The sequence below is a fragment of the Stylophora pistillata genome, chromosome 3 (assembly GCF_964205215.1).
Source record: "Stylophora pistillata chromosome 3, jaStyPist1.2, whole genome shotgun sequence".
In the NCBI taxonomy this organism is placed as follows: Eukaryota; Metazoa; Cnidaria; class Anthozoa; order Scleractinia; family Pocilloporidae; genus Stylophora; species Stylophora pistillata.
In genome coordinates, this window is record NC_142521.1 from 6,174,398 (window position 1) to 6,189,956 (window position 15,559).

The 15,559-nt window shown below is 36.1% G+C and overlaps 1 protein-coding gene across 2 annotated transcripts; it reads right to left on the reverse strand.

Moving 5' to 3' along the window:
* Positions 1 to 4: 4 nt before the first annotated feature.
* Positions 5 to 15,525, reverse strand: LOC111343737 (putative tubulin polyglutamylase TTLL9). 2 transcript variants are annotated; one of them, XM_022950918.2, is made up of 19 exons: positions 15,424 to 15,525; positions 15,295 to 15,335; positions 14,904 to 14,993; positions 9,181 to 9,292; positions 8,008 to 8,093; positions 7,713 to 7,746; positions 7,151 to 7,216; positions 5,418 to 5,486; positions 4,952 to 4,987; positions 3,749 to 3,818; positions 3,480 to 3,520; positions 3,226 to 3,313; positions 2,865 to 2,923; positions 2,470 to 2,532; positions 2,182 to 2,276; positions 1,915 to 1,953; positions 1,347 to 1,460; positions 797 to 924; positions 5 to 502 (listed from the first exon to the last, which is right to left on the reverse strand). In XM_022950918.2, exons 1-19 carry the CDS (start codon positions 15,442 to 15,444, stop codon positions 429 to 431), a joined length of 1,326 nt encoding a protein of 441 aa, XP_022806653.1. In that variant the 5' UTR covers positions 15,445 to 15,525; the 3' UTR covers positions 5 to 428. The 2 variants fall into 2 exon arrangements, with proteins under 2 accessions (XP_022806653.1, XP_088610698.1); XM_088754572.1 differs by lacking the exons at positions 14,904 to 14,993; positions 15,295 to 15,335; positions 15,424 to 15,525 and adding an exon at positions 14,366 to 14,532.
* Positions 15,526 to 15,559: the final 34 nt, after the last annotated feature.

Consider the following 15,559-nt stretch of genomic DNA (forward strand, 5'->3'; position numbering starts at 1 on the left):
TAACTATACAGATTATCAGTTTATTAGGAGTTGGTTGACAACAGAAATAGATGTTTAATAACACCCTTCCATAATAAAAATAAAAAACCTAAATTGTACATCATAAATCCCCAAACTGTAGATAATATTTTATTTACATGAAATTTCTTCACTTGATTCAGAAATTTGATATTTACAACACCCCTCACATTCTGCTGCACACAATTTGTTAATACTTTGTACATACATGACATTAACTTTTTAACTGGCTAGTGGAAATAAAAAACCACTAGCCAAAACTGAATTTCTACTAGTCTGTGGCTAGTGGGCTACCGTTAGTGTTGAGCCCTGCTTGATTGTGGATTTTCTTGAGCTGTGCTTGCATAAAATGTGTTAACCACTGAAAGCTGGCTCTTCTGGCTTTCCTCGTCATAATTATGCATTCATTATCACATCTTCTTCAAAGCCTGGGCATTCTTGAACACTTGCTTCAGTTGTTTGTCACGATCGCTGTTGTCGCATCCTAAAGTTTATGAAAAATTGTTATGACTACAGTTTACAAAGATTGAAATGCAGCCATTTGGGTCAGATGGCTAATGGAGAATATGCCAAACAATTTTACAATGGGGAACCTCTGGAAACAAAGTAGCTTTGTGATATGTTCTCATGATACAGCATCTCTCTATAACACAGAGGCAAGTTCTACTATTCCCCCCCCCCCCCCCTCAATCTCTTCTGACTTGGTGGTCACATGTCAACTTTCATAATACTGCTCATCTGTAAAGTGTTTTTAACCAACAGGTGCACGACATCTCACCTAAGAATGTATTTGTTGGGTGTGGTGGATTTGGAATACAGTCTGCTCCACTTGTATCATCCATGTACACTGGTCCATCATTCCACATCAAGTCAAAACCTCCTACGCGTTTCTCTCTCCCTGTCAGTCTACAAAAAAAAAGGAAAATTACATGAACAAGAAAAAGAAACAGTTACTGTGCCCAAACTCTTTGTACTAAGAACACTGCTATTTAAATTAAAAGCTAATAAACTGTATTTGATTTCTTTAAAATTTTCCCAGTCCTAAAGAAAACAGCTAAGCAATCCAGTGCAACTTATTTGTCTTCACACCATTGAACAGTGCACCTGTTTGATGTTTTCAAACTTTTAAACAACAGACTACACTATGACACTCTAAATTATCATAAACTGAGTTTGTTTTCCACTTTCCAGTCCATTCAGTACATAGTTTAAAACAAAAATCATGTGCAAAACCAGAACAGGAAGTTAGCTCAGCAACCCACACTTCATTAGTATTTATTTACTCGCATCTAAGACGTTGACTGAGAAAAAACACTTAAACATTGTACCTGTTTTCCATGTCTACAATGTGAAGCATATCCTCCAGAAGACGGCACTTCAGTTCGTAGTCAGATTGACTACTGGCAGTCAGTGATGGTGATGCATTTACTTCAATCAACCAACTACAAAGATCAAATACTCATCAATCATCTATAACATGTGGCCTTCATTTGATTCTGAGAAGAGTGGAGAGTGCTAAATCTGTGAAAGATGCAAGGCATCTCAAGGATGACAATGAGAAATTTATCAGGTGCTTTGCTGGTTGTCTATATGATATAGACAACACCTGATATAATACCCACCATCATTCAAGAGATCTAGGGTAAACAGTTTTGACCCTGTGACCCTTAGAGTGAGTAGTATCCAATTTCTCCTTACAATATCACCCTGAATGTCACATTGAGGTCACGAGAATGAAGGGAATGATCACCAACTAAAGAAGTTCTTGATTGTTAGACAAATTCTCCTTACAGAACCTTAGGAAATGTATTGAGAGCAGTATGGAGAATATGCCTATTGAAGTTAGAATGATAAAACATTCATGTTTCCTAGAAGCACAATTAAAAATGAACTTACGGTTTGAGTTTAGAATCTACTAGAATATCATAACCATATCTAGACCATGTTAAGGAAGAAATACCCCCCCCCCCCCAAAAAAAACAAAAACAAATATTACAAGATATGAGGAGAAATAGTTTTGTAATTTGTGAACAGTCTCCTAAACCACATGAAATACTTTGGGTACTGGTAATTTTTTAATTTCCAGTACGTCAGTAATCTGGGAGCTTTCATAACCGACAATGCACATTATAATTACCGTTATCTGTGATGTTCAAAGGATACAACTCAAAACAGTGTTTATCATTTATCATAATTCTTTGAACAGCTTGTATGCTTTTTATATAGATGTTATCCATGTCCCTCACCAAGGTCTCAACCTGACAAAAGGTGTTATAAATTAATAAAATTAGATATTGTATCTAGAATTCTGGTAACAAACTTTGAACAGAATAATAACTGTATCCCTAGAGCGTAAAAATTGTCATACAAGGTAAATGAGCCTGTACAATAAAACCCTTTGGGAATGTTACATAAACTTTGAAATAGGCTTAGCCACAACTTATTTCTAACCTTTTCCAAACCATGCTTGGCCACAAGATACCTCCTCAGCTGTTGTAGAGACCACTTGCAGCCCTGGAAATATCCAATGGAAAGTTCATTTACAAATTAGTGGATTGCTCACTCAAACAAGCAACTTCAACTGAATTAAGTATTTAAAAACAGAAAAATTTGGTAGGTCACACTTCTGAATTAAAACCACTTTATATTATCCCCAGACTGTATTTTCTTCCCTTGTTTCCATTGGGAAAATTTAAGTAATTATAATCAGTTTACACCCAACTGAGTGCATCAGTAAAATACCTGTGTCATTAAATTCTATTACAACTATGTCATTCTACTTGTGGTAAAGCTTTCCACTAAACCTCTCCTACACCCTGGCATGGGCCATCTTCTGTCACACATACCTTTTCAGCATCATAATCAGGAGCAGTTTTCTGAATAGCAACATTGGTGAGATGCACATCTGGTGATTAAAAGTCAAGGAGTTTTAACAGCTGAGATTGTGAAAGAATAAAAAAGTATTAATTCACACACACTGAATTAGGAGGAGAAGGGCACACACATGAGCTAAAATAATATTTTACACTTACAAGATGTGAATGGATCTAAACATTGGTGCTTTGTTTTCCTAATCAATAATAAAGATTAAAAGTCTTAAGCCTTTAATTTGTTCCTTTCAATTCTGTAAACAATGCAGCAAGGTCATACAAAAGTCATGTCTTTCATGGACATCTTTCATGTCTTGTTTTGACAGGAAAAGGATACATGTGTCATCTATTGAATCTAAAGAGAATCTTGTATTTGAAAATCTTGCAAATCCTTCTCTGTAGAGCCATGCACACATAGGAACATACTGCCAGGAGAAAAATAATGATTAAATTCAAACTACTTGTCTGGAAGTGATAAACCATTGTTAGTATAAGGTCCTTTCTACTAACTTAACACAATATTTGTCCCGATCAGGATGATGTGAAAGTTCCTCTGTAATACATGTAAATGGAATTAATGGAGTTACTTACTGATGTTACTAGAACATACACTCTTAAATCAAACTTCCTGCCTGTAACAAAGGACAAAAAACAAATGATCAAAAGTTTTGATTCAAAACTAATAAGACCAGTTCCTTACAACAAGCACTTCTTTACATAGAAAGTCACTTGCCAGAGAACAGTATAACAGAAAATACAGTTTATGAATAGCATCAGTTCAAAGAATGGAGGTACAAAACTCATTCAGTTACAGAAACAACTGCAATTGCCATATATAAGTGAAATGTGAACTCACTTACCCCCAATTAAATAAGGATCCTCAACATAACGTTGAACGATATATGCCTCTGGTGGTTCTTTTTCATCTTTCTGAATTCAGAATAAAACAAGAAATTCACAATCATAAAATAGTAATATCACTAAACTCTGATAAAAAAATAATTCTTTAACTTCCACATGTGATTAAAATTCAACTTCTTCCTATAATATCCATTAGGCTCTCCAGTAAACAGGTAATAAGAAATTGCTCAACCTTATCAGGAAGTTGTTATCTTGACCTAACACCAAATTCTCATGACTAATTTATAAGGATAAAGGCTGATAGTTTCTAAAGAAACTGTTTGGGGCTGCGTTGGTGGGGGTAACGAAATAATTTGGATATATCAACAAAGTTGAAATGGTAAATTGGCCACCGTAACGATTACAAAAGCTGACATTTTGAGCGTTAGCCCTTCGTTGGAGCGAATAGAGGAATTGTGGGTTGTGTGTGCTTTTAAAGGCAGAAAATGGAGCTACGTTATTGGTGGGAACATGGCAACGAGAAAAACAAGAATAAATTAGGGGAATGAAAAGCGTTCATTGATCCCTGTGGGATTTAGACTGCCGGTTTGAAAGATGAGCTTTTGTTCAAGAGTTTTACGGCTTTCCGTGCTACCAAAGTTTGTAAGGAAAGACCGCAGATTGCCATATGTTGCATAGAATGATTAGGTAAATTAAAATCTCTAGCGACTGGTTTCGATGTGTCCTTGTCATTCCTTTCCACGTCTCGGTGTTCTCGGAATCGGTCACCTAGTCTTCTGCCTGTTTCGCCGATGTATATCTTTTTGCAATAAGTGCAAGTTATGTAATAGATTACATTGGCGGAGGTGTATTAATTGGCGGAGGTGTATTAATTGGCGGAGGTGCATTGGCAGAGGTGCATTGGCGGAGGTGCATTGGCAGAGGTGCATTGGCGGAGGTGCACGTGCATTTAGAAGGAAATTTGTAGCAGCTAGAAGGGAGAATTAAGAGTCAGGTCTTGGGAGTGTAAGGGTTAAAAGGGAAAGAGAAAGGGAGGAAGATAATAAAATAGTGACAGGATAACACTGGATCAAACTCTAGAACTGCCAGAAAGTCACAAGAAAAGTAGAATATGAGTTAAAAAAAAATTGTCCTCACATCATTGCTCTACAATGGTCAGAAATTAAAGTAAAGCCAAGAAAAAAATAACCTTTCTAACTCACCCTTTCATCTGACATGGCTGCTCGATAAGGGTCTTCCTAAAATAAAAGCAGCTTCATGAGAGAGAAAAATCTCAACAAAGTAAAAATTTTAAAACCAACTTTTCAACTTATACTAGCCAAGTGGCTATAGTGACAACTTAGATTTTACAACAATTTCAGTTTGTTTACTAGCCAAACTGGCTGGTGGGAATAAAAAACCACCAGCCAAAACTGAATTTCTCCTAGTCTGTGGCTAGTTGGCTACCATTAGTGTCAAGCCCTGATTATTGTCTACTGTAAAAAAGGCGATAAGAAAACATTGCCCAATGATAAGTGAACTAGAAGGAGTAACAATTAAGGCTTCTTCTGCTTGTGCTAGTTGTGAGGCATTTTGCAGTTAATGTTTTGTTACTCAGTGATGCTACAATGAATGGCTCTCTAATATTTTCTTATTATAATAAATTTTACATAAAGTGATACTAGTAACCTTCTTCCAGTCCATGATATCTTTTAACCTTCTAAACAAGAAAATTCCCTTTCCTTGAGACTTCCCCACCTGGAATGACGCAAAGAAATTACTTCATGGTGAAATGCTTGTTTCACAAACTACCTGTCTAATAGATCTCAGGCTGTATCATTAGGAACCAATTTATCAAGTTCTCTGGCAGTGGAAAACAGAGTACCTCAGGGAAGCATTCTAGGGCCAGTGCTGTTTACATTGTATATTAATGATCTCCCATTGTGCATTAATTTTTCCAACATTATCATGTACGCTGATGATAAAGTCATCTTTTTCTCTTCTACACAGTTAATGGAAGTGGAGCTAAAGTTAAGTTAAATATGGAACTTTCAAGTCTATCAGAGTGGCTATGTGGAAACAAACTACTCTTGAATCTGAAAAAGACTGAGTTTATGATTTTTGGTACGCAACAGAGACTACATATGTCATCAGGGCATCGAGGAAATTGATATTGCTTTGGGAGGTGAATCTGTGAAGTACAGTGGTACCTTTAAATATCTTGGCATTATTTTGGACAGCAGCCTTCAATAAATCAGCATATCGATCAAGTAAACTAAGAAGAAAGTTTCTAAGATGTTGGGGATTCTCTCAAGAGCACGGCCATCATTAACGATCAAATCTGCGAATAGACTGTTTAAATCAATGATACTCCCAATCCTGGATTACGACAGTGGTGTCTTCCATAGATGTGGCAAAGGAAACGAAGAAGGTTTAGAATGTCTACAAAGGCGAGCTGGAAGAATAGTATTGAATAATGCCTAATTATCCACCGAACAGATGTTTACAAGCCTTGGTTGGGAAACTCTTGCCAAAAGAAGAGAAATCCACATCAGGTAGAAAAGTGCCTTAAGGGACTGGCTCCAAGTTATTTTACCAAATATTTTCAATCTAAAGGACATGATATTCATGACAGTTAGGAATAAGGACAGATTAGTTATTGACAGGGCTAAATTAGAATCAACCAAAAGAGCATATTTTTATAAAGGGGCTGATTATATTTAATGATTACCTATGAATCTAGTTCTAGTCTTCCTATCTCTTTTATATATAATTATGTTCTTAGATTGTGTATGTGGCTTCTGTGACTTTTACACACTCCACTCCCCCCCCCCCCCCCCGCAGGACCCATGTTGATAGCAGTTTTTTTACAACTGAATTGGTTATCCTGCATGAATATGTTGTTATTATTATATGACAGTTGCAAAAACTTAATATGTTTGCCATTAGATCATACATTTTTAATAATGAAATAATTTTATTTTAACATTTTTTATATAAACTGCGTGGAGCGGTTAATACAGTGTCATATAGGGAACCACTCGACCAATCAGATTGCTGGAAACTCTTCGCTCATGAGCTCTGAAATTATAGTAATTACTTTCAATAGGCTCTCTTCATGTACCCCTCGGATTAAAGTGACTGAAAGGCAATTTAAATCTTAAATCAATTGACATCTAAAGCTGTCAACTGCTTTCATGACATTTTGATAATTTGATGATAACTTTTATTAAGTTTGCCAAATTCTCAGCCACTGTAATGGACAGTAGCAATTTTCATAATAATATCCTTATTTGTGAGATCACACCACATGATTGCTGACTATCACTTCTGGGTCTTTCCCCTTACTATACTATTCATACCAACAAAAATTGTGTTTACAAGTAGAATAATTTCATGACACAATTAAATTTTGAACTTACAGGCTTCATAATCCATGTTGTACCAGGGTTTCTCTTAAATTCTTCAACAAATATATGATACTCCATCTAAAATGATAGCTAATCAGAGTAAGTAATAGCAAAGAAATTCAAAGAAGGTCAATCAAATCAGTGGAAGTTCCAATCACAGCCAGAGGTTATTTTTTTAATTTTCTTTTACACAAGTATTCATTTTGATTTTCTGTTTGGATAAGGTCGATGCTGGTGCATCACAGGGAACACCACAATTATATCTCCTGCATCCAAGAAAGTTTAATCATTGTAGTACCAAAAGATACTCCTTGGTGGAGAAAGGCAATGTGAGAGAAGCTTGCCCGAGAACCCAACACAGAGTGCTAATTATCACTGTCCACCACCAGGCCACTGCATATTCACACATAAAATGGAAAGAACTGAGTTTCTAACATGCTGAGACCATTTACAAGACATTTGATCTGAAAATCATTTATTAAAGATCTCCACTAAAAATTAAATCATTCCCTGAATAGCCTTGAAAAGATCACTGCAGATAGTGCTGCAACTAATAAAAAGAGTTAAAACTTACCGGAAGCTCAAATGTCGTTGGAAAGAAGTCACACCTGTTTGCAGTTAAGAACTTATTAATAATGGGGATAATTACAGATCTAGAATAGAATAGATAAAATTATATTTACAGTTGAATCATTAATTTTAACTATCCAGATTCATCTAATTGCACTAAAATTACTGTCATATCATTGTATACATCTCCTAAACTCAGTCTCTCTGGATTCTAACTACTCAGTTTATATTTCTGTCATGCAAAGCAATAATGACTACAACTTTTTGAAAAAAAAATTAATTAATATCAAAAAGGATACTTAGCAGCTTCCAGTTTCCCATATTCTCGCTCCAGCTGTTTCTTCAATCTCTTAAGATTCTTTGCCATGAGATTCTTACGAGTCAGCTGTACTTAAAAAGAAGTTTATAATAACTATCTTGTAAATGTGCTATTTAACAATAATTGTTTTGATGACAATTAGTCATTATAAGGATGTCATAAAATTTTGATATCACTCATTTTTATGAATTAGTGGATTACCCATGGTATAAAAAAGGTTGTTGGTTGCTTTGTGGGAAAAAATGAACACGTCATGATAACAAATATAATCAGGGTTCGACATCTCTGCTAGCCTGGTAGCCCGAGGCTGGTAAAAAATTTGGTCGGGCCAGTAAAAAGCCACGTTTAATAGCCTGCTGGCTAGTGAAAAAACTGAAAGAAATTATTTATAGTTAGTTTGCTTGAAGCTAGCTCGCAGTTGATTAAAAAACAAGAAAGTTTAAATTATAATGATAATACCAATAAAGAAGGCATAAGGCTTTCATATTCTGGTGCCTTTTTTTTTGTCTTGCGTGTAGATTGTGAACATTGCTAGATCGCAGGCTGTGCGCTTAAAGGTTAATGTCTTACCCAGTCTTCTCCCAGTCAATGTTGCGATGCCTTGCACATCGCCTTGCACAATCGTCTCGTACTTGAAAATTTACTTAGCTTTTTCCTTAAATAGCACATTATGTTATCGCAATTAAAGAAAATATGCCATTCTTTATCATTTTAGAAGACTTTGCCAGTAATTTTAAAGGAAGGTTTGCGTGTTTGGGGTTGAAGTAGACCTTGAGGGAAATTGATCCAGGCCACTAAGTTGTGTTTCGGGTTAGCAAAATTAATGTTAGAAATCACTAGCCCGGTGGCCAGTAGTGTAGGTAGCCAGGTGTCGAACCCTGAATAATGTGCCTAATACTTAAGATATTAAAACTGATGTCTCTTTAACTTCTACAAGTGACCAAGCCAGAATTTCTCCTAACAATATCAATACAATATCAGTGATGAAAATACAGAAAAAAAGGTAATTAGGGGATTATCAGTTGATCTAATACCAAAATCTCCAAACAAATATCACAAGAATTACATAGCAGATACCTATACCTCTGAAGAGATCTTAAACTACTTGACCCTTAGTTATTTTCTAATAAAATGTAATAGTACCTACATTTACCTCATAATGATTCCTAAAATGGCAGATCTTAACATGTTCATCCATATAAGTGTGGTCAAAGTATTCTCTCATCCAGCCAACATCGCACCAGTAAAAATCCCATTCACCTTCCCTGTTCATGAATGAAAATTTGAATTTCAACATAATTGTGTACAGCTAATGAGCTTGGGGAAGAGGGAAATAGGGGGGGAGGTGATGGTGAGGTGGGGCAAAGAATTGTGATGGAGTACAAATGGTGACTTCAAGAACTCATGCCTGTAAAGAATAAGTTGCATCTATTTTACCAAAAACTACCTAACACATCCCCATTTAAAAATGTACTTCACCATTTTAAAATGTACTTGACATTTTAGGAATCTTAGTTCCTGAATGAACCAATCAGATCTCAAATACATTTTTAATGAGATCTTTGGGAAATAAGTTACTGTGTCAACCAATCAGACATGGGTTTGTAATATGAACCTTACTCTTCAGGAACTAAGTTCCTCAAATAACCAATGACATGAAAGAATATATGCCATGTCATTGCTTAATTAAGATTTGTCTGTTTTATTTAAGTAAACACCAGATAAAACAGATAACAATAGATGGGACATTCTGCTAAAGTGCAGTAATGTTTCACATCAAACTGGATGCTATCTTTAGTAAAATATATATTCTTCTTTGAGGCTTTACTATTTTTATTTAGCCCTCGACGTGTACAAGCTTTTTGTAAAGCTTTGTTACAGTTGTAATTTTACCGTAAAAATTAGTTCCATTCATTGTCTTTCACATACCACAGAAATGTTTTGAATACACTGTGGTTAACACAGCCATGGAAACACACCTGATTGCATAAAATTCTACAGAAATCGTTGACAGAAAATGCCACCAACAGTTTTGCCACGCTTTTTATCTGCGCCGAAAGCCGAATATCAAGAAAGCGATCAAATGACCATTATCTTTTCTAATGACTGTCAAGTCATCTTCGGTTAACGTGCAAATGATCGTGACCCCGTGATAAAATTTCTCAACCTCATTATGTAAACTACACGTTCTCACAAAGCGAGAAGATTTTACGAGCTTTCATGTCACGAATGTGATAATGGCATTACAATAGCCACGATACCGTAATGCTTACTAGAAAGTAAGCAAGAACTTGACCTGAGGCCGCACGAGAAACTTTATCACCTTACTTTTGCGCCCTATTTTCTGACAACAAATATCTAATAAAATAAAGGGGTGAGAAGGTTTGAACTCCTAACTCAGTAGAAAAAGCACATAGCAACTGAAGAGTGAAATGAGTTAGGATGTTTGTAATGTACGTGATATTTTGATTAACTAAATGCGAATTATTTGATCGATAATGATTCCTTAAGCTGTCGGAAAGTGGACAACTGAGTGTAGAATGAAATTAGTAATGAAGTAATGATTAACTAAGCTCATCACGAAAGCTTCGAGTTCCTTTAAGACGATCAGCATTAAGAGGCGACATTGCCTACTGGTGAAGTGAAGAATCAAACAGAATCCTTCTACGTACGTTTCGATAACCTAAATGGACATTGTTTTTTCGACGACAGATCCGCAAAGAATTGTATGAGAGGAAAAATGAGTGCAGCATGATATTATTGATGAATAGTTTTATAAACCTTGTGTGCCTGGAGTTGTTTGAAGATTACCAAGCTGGAGGCAACATTGCCTTACTGGTGAAATTTAGAATTGAATTCAATCCTTAGATATATGTCAAGACATGGTAAAGAAGGTGACATTTCGATCAACAAAATGCGATTTATTTTACTCCCTACAGATGCGAAAGAGAACAACCTGGTGAGTGTAATTTGACATTAGTAATGATGTAATGATTCACCAACTCAAAAGCTGCAAGCTTCGAGCTATTTGAAGTCGATCAGCAACTTGGAAGCAAAGTTACACACTAGTAAAATGAAGAGTAAAAGGGATTGTTAAACAGTTATAAAGATATCTTGGAAATGTTGACATTTGGCTGAGTTTTAGGCAGATTGTTTGAGCCGATCACAAACAATTCATTGCAAAAGAGGACAACTGAGTGTTGTAGGATTGTCATGGTTCACTAATTCGACCCGTGTAGACTTTGAGCTAGCGCTGTTTGAAGACGTCTATAAACCCGAAGGCAACAATGCCTATTTATAAAATTAAGAATTAAACTGTATCCTTCGAAATTTGTCAAGACATGTTAAAGAAGGTGGCATTTCAATCAAATAAATGCCAATTTCTTCAATCACCAGAGTTTGGTATGGAGTAGAACATCACGCAATATTGTTATCAAGGTCATCCGGCAAGGTACGACCTGCTTTGAGGCAGGACATTCAATTGGGACATCGGCCTGACTGATCTCAAAAGGTGCCTCAGCCACCACAAAAACCACAGTGGTGACTTGTAAGAACAAAAGGGCACTTCCAGCACGTCTCGTACGTATGATATCAAGGCAGGACTTAGGTCAAATTCAAACATTGGAATCGTTAGTGCGACCCCCTTTCTCGACTTCTAAAAAAGCTTAACGCTGAAATAATCAAGCAGAGTGAGGCTGCTTCAGAGCAATCTGTAGCTCAGAAGTGAATTTGCCTATTAATAAACTGAAGAGTTGTAAGGATCTCGCTTTATACGTTTTGTTACGAAATCTTAAAGGAGGTGAAATTTCAATGAATTTTCACAACACCAGATTCGAAAAAGGACAACTGAATGTAGTGTGACATTAGTGATGATGTAATGATTTACTAACTCAAAGCCTGGACGCTTCGAGCTATTTTAAGACGATCGCCAACTCAGAAGCAACATTACCTACTGATGAAATAAAGAATTAGACTGAATCCTTGGACGCAAGTCAAGACAGAAGTTAAAAAAAGGTAGCATTTCGATCAACTGAATACGAACTATTTTATCGACCACATATTCGAAAGGGGATAAACGAATGTAATTTGACATAATGTAGTGGTTAATGATTCACCAACTCAAACGCTGTAAGCTTCGAGCTGTTTGAGGCCTGAAGACAATCAGCAACTCGGAAGCAAAGGTGGATAATAATAAAATTAAGAGTAGAGAGGATTTTTTTAGACAGTTGTTAAGATATCTGGCAAATGTGGACATTTTGCTGAACGTAATGCGCATTGTATCGACAACTGTATACAGATGTGAAAAACATTGCTAAAAAGAACAACTGAGTGTTGTATTATTTTGACACCTAGAAGGAGGTGACAGTTTCAAGTACGAACTAAATGCAAATTATTTCATTGAGCACAGGTTAAAGAGGACTATGACCCCTTTGACAACTCGGAAAATATCATCAAGATGAAGCCGGTTCCATAAACGAGAAGAAGTGCCGACTGATTTGATCGACAAAAGAACGGGAGTTTAAAAAATTACTTGAAAGAAGGTAGTGCGGGCACAATTTAACACAAACATCGTGTTGTGTAACAAAAGCTGCTGCTTAATAGACTCCTGTTATAATATGTTAAATAATCATGATAGTGTCTGGCTGATAAGTATTCTACGTGGTAATTGGTGACTAGCGCAGTCATGAAATTAGTTACTGTTTTGGCCAATCAGCAAGCGGTTATTTGACTTGAGATTGGAAAACAATGCTGCTGAGGTCACAACATGACTTCCCGTGAAATTAACTGCGTTCGATTGATAACTTTCGCAAGATTGGACTCTTGTGAACGAGCCTCATTCTTGTATGTCAAAATCAATTTCATTTTGTGGCTTTCTTGAACGCTGAATGTATTCTAACTGTCTCAAAACACAGCTAAGTCTGTCGGGAATGCATTTCAGAAAACACAGCGACAAACACCAGGTATCGATCTATTCCCCGCCAAAAATTACTTTATGGCGCGAAATGAGTGGACATCCTATCCGAGATGGAGGCGAAACCTAGATTTTAAAAAATGCAATTTCTTCTTGAAATTAGAAACTCTGAATCGCTTCGCATGGAAACTGAATGGAGAATGGCAATTTCGCGATCCGAACGACGTTCAAGCCCAGTAAGTTAATTTCATTGGATTATCATTACATGTAACAGAATAATTATTTCCAAATTGTGTAGCAAAGGTTCAAGTTTACTTAACTGCTAGCATTTGATTATGGAAGATGTTAAACGAATTATTCTAATTTTTGATGATTAATTCACCTCGTCAATACAGTAGTAATTAGCTGTGTTTCAGTAACATGATTTGCTTCAATTCTGCTTACATCCTTTGCAAAAATCATGTAATGCAATCGTTGTCTATCCCAAAATAGGGCGGAAAAGTAAGGTGATAAAGTTTCTCGTGCGGCCACAGGTCAAGTTCTTGCTTACTTTCTAGTAAGCGTAACTGTATCGTGGCTATTGTAATGCCATTATCACATTCGTGACATGAAAGCTCGTAAAATCTTCTCGCTTTGTGAGAACGTGTCGTTTACATAATGAGGTTGACAAATTTTATCACGGGGTCACGATCATTTGCACGTTAACCGAAGATGACTTGACAGTCATTAGAAAAGATAATGGTCATTTGATCGCTTTCTTGATATTCGGCTTTCGGCGCAAGTAAAAAGCGCAGCAAAACTGTTGGTGGCATTTTCTGTCAACGATTTCTGCAGAATTTTATGCAATCAGGCACATTTCCATTGCTGTGTTAACCACAGTGTATTCAAAACATTTCTATGGTACGTGAAAGACAATGAATGGAACTAATTTTTACGGTAAAATTACAACTGTGACAAAGCTTTACAAAAAGCTTGTACACGTCGAGGGCTAAATAAAAATAGTAAAGCCTCAAAGAAGAATATATATTTACTAAAGATAGCATCCAGTTTGATGTGAAACATTACTGCACTTTATCAGAATGTCCCATCTATTGTTATCTGTTTTATCTGGTGTTGACTTAAATAAAACAGACAAATCTTAATTTAGCAATGACATGGTATATATTCTTTCATGTCATGGGTTATTTGAGGAACTTAGTTCCTGAAGAGTAAGGTTCATATTACAAACCCATGTCTGATTGGTTGACACAGTAACTTATTTCCCAAAGATCTCATTAAAAATGTATTTGAGATCTGATTGGTTCATTCAGGAACTAAGATTCCTAAAATGTCAAGTACATTTTAAAATGGTGAAGTACATTTTTAAATGGGGATGTGTTACCTCTAACAATTAGCAGCACAAAAGAATGGATACAGAACCCATTACCCAGCAAGTCCTGAGTAGAAGATGCAGATGGATTGACCATGTGATCCAAATGCCCCAATCAGCCCAGCCCAGCCCAGCCCAGCCCAGTCTCCCTCATAAAGAAACTTGAAAGAGAACTGTACAAAGGGAAATAAGGGACAGAGGGTAAACATGGAGGCAGCTATGAACAACTGGCAACTGACAGAAAGTAATGGTGTTCTTTAGCAAAGGCATTATGCATGTAGGTGCATGAAGTGGACTATCTAACATAAACTACAAAGAGTAATGATGACTACAGGATTCCTGGGACTTTCTAAAATTGAAACATCTCTGCAGAGTTTTAGCTGCACTCCTTTTATATGGCTGGGGTATTACAAAAAATTTCAAAGCAATATACATTCAGTTACTTCTGCAAAGAGCTACTTGTTACCATGAAGACCAAGGACATTAATATAAATAAGAGGTAAATATCTAAAAAAAACTTATTTACCTTTAAAGCTTAGGTACCAGTATATGCAATGTACATTAAACATAAATATACATACAAATCATAACTTACTCTCGCACTTCAGTCCAACCCTTTGAGCGAAGTACATCTATGATGGTGTTCTGAAGTGAGCACTTGAATCGAATAACTCGGCTATTGTCACTTTTAAGTGAAAAAATCGTGTATTACTTTAATTCGAAAAAAAAGCAGACAATCGTAATATTGCAAACTTTTTGTTGGGAAATTTAATTTGTTTACAATAGATTTTGAGCACTTGAATCGATTAACACGGCTATTGTCACTTTTAAATGAAAAAAAAGCATAAAAGACCTTGATTTAAAAATAGCGGACACAATCTTGATATTGCAAATCTTAGTATGAAAATTTAATTTTGTTTACGATAACTTTGACGTGACGGAAACTACTAACATAGTAACGAAACGAAATGTTGTTCCCTACTTACAATGGCTTCCTTTGAACAGGTTTCCAGTTAAGCGTCGTATGCTGTGATATATAAACATATTTTAATTTAACTGAGTAGTAAAAAGGTACAAAATGGAAAAAGAGATCTGGGACATTTTCGGAGATTTACCTTATCCCGTTTTGCCGCCATGTTGAAAAGCCTCACAGTCCCACAATGCAAGGCAACTTATAGTCCTTCCCAGATCCCCCAAAAAGTTCTTCCTTCTTCCCATCACATATTGCAAGTACTAGAATAATAACTGACC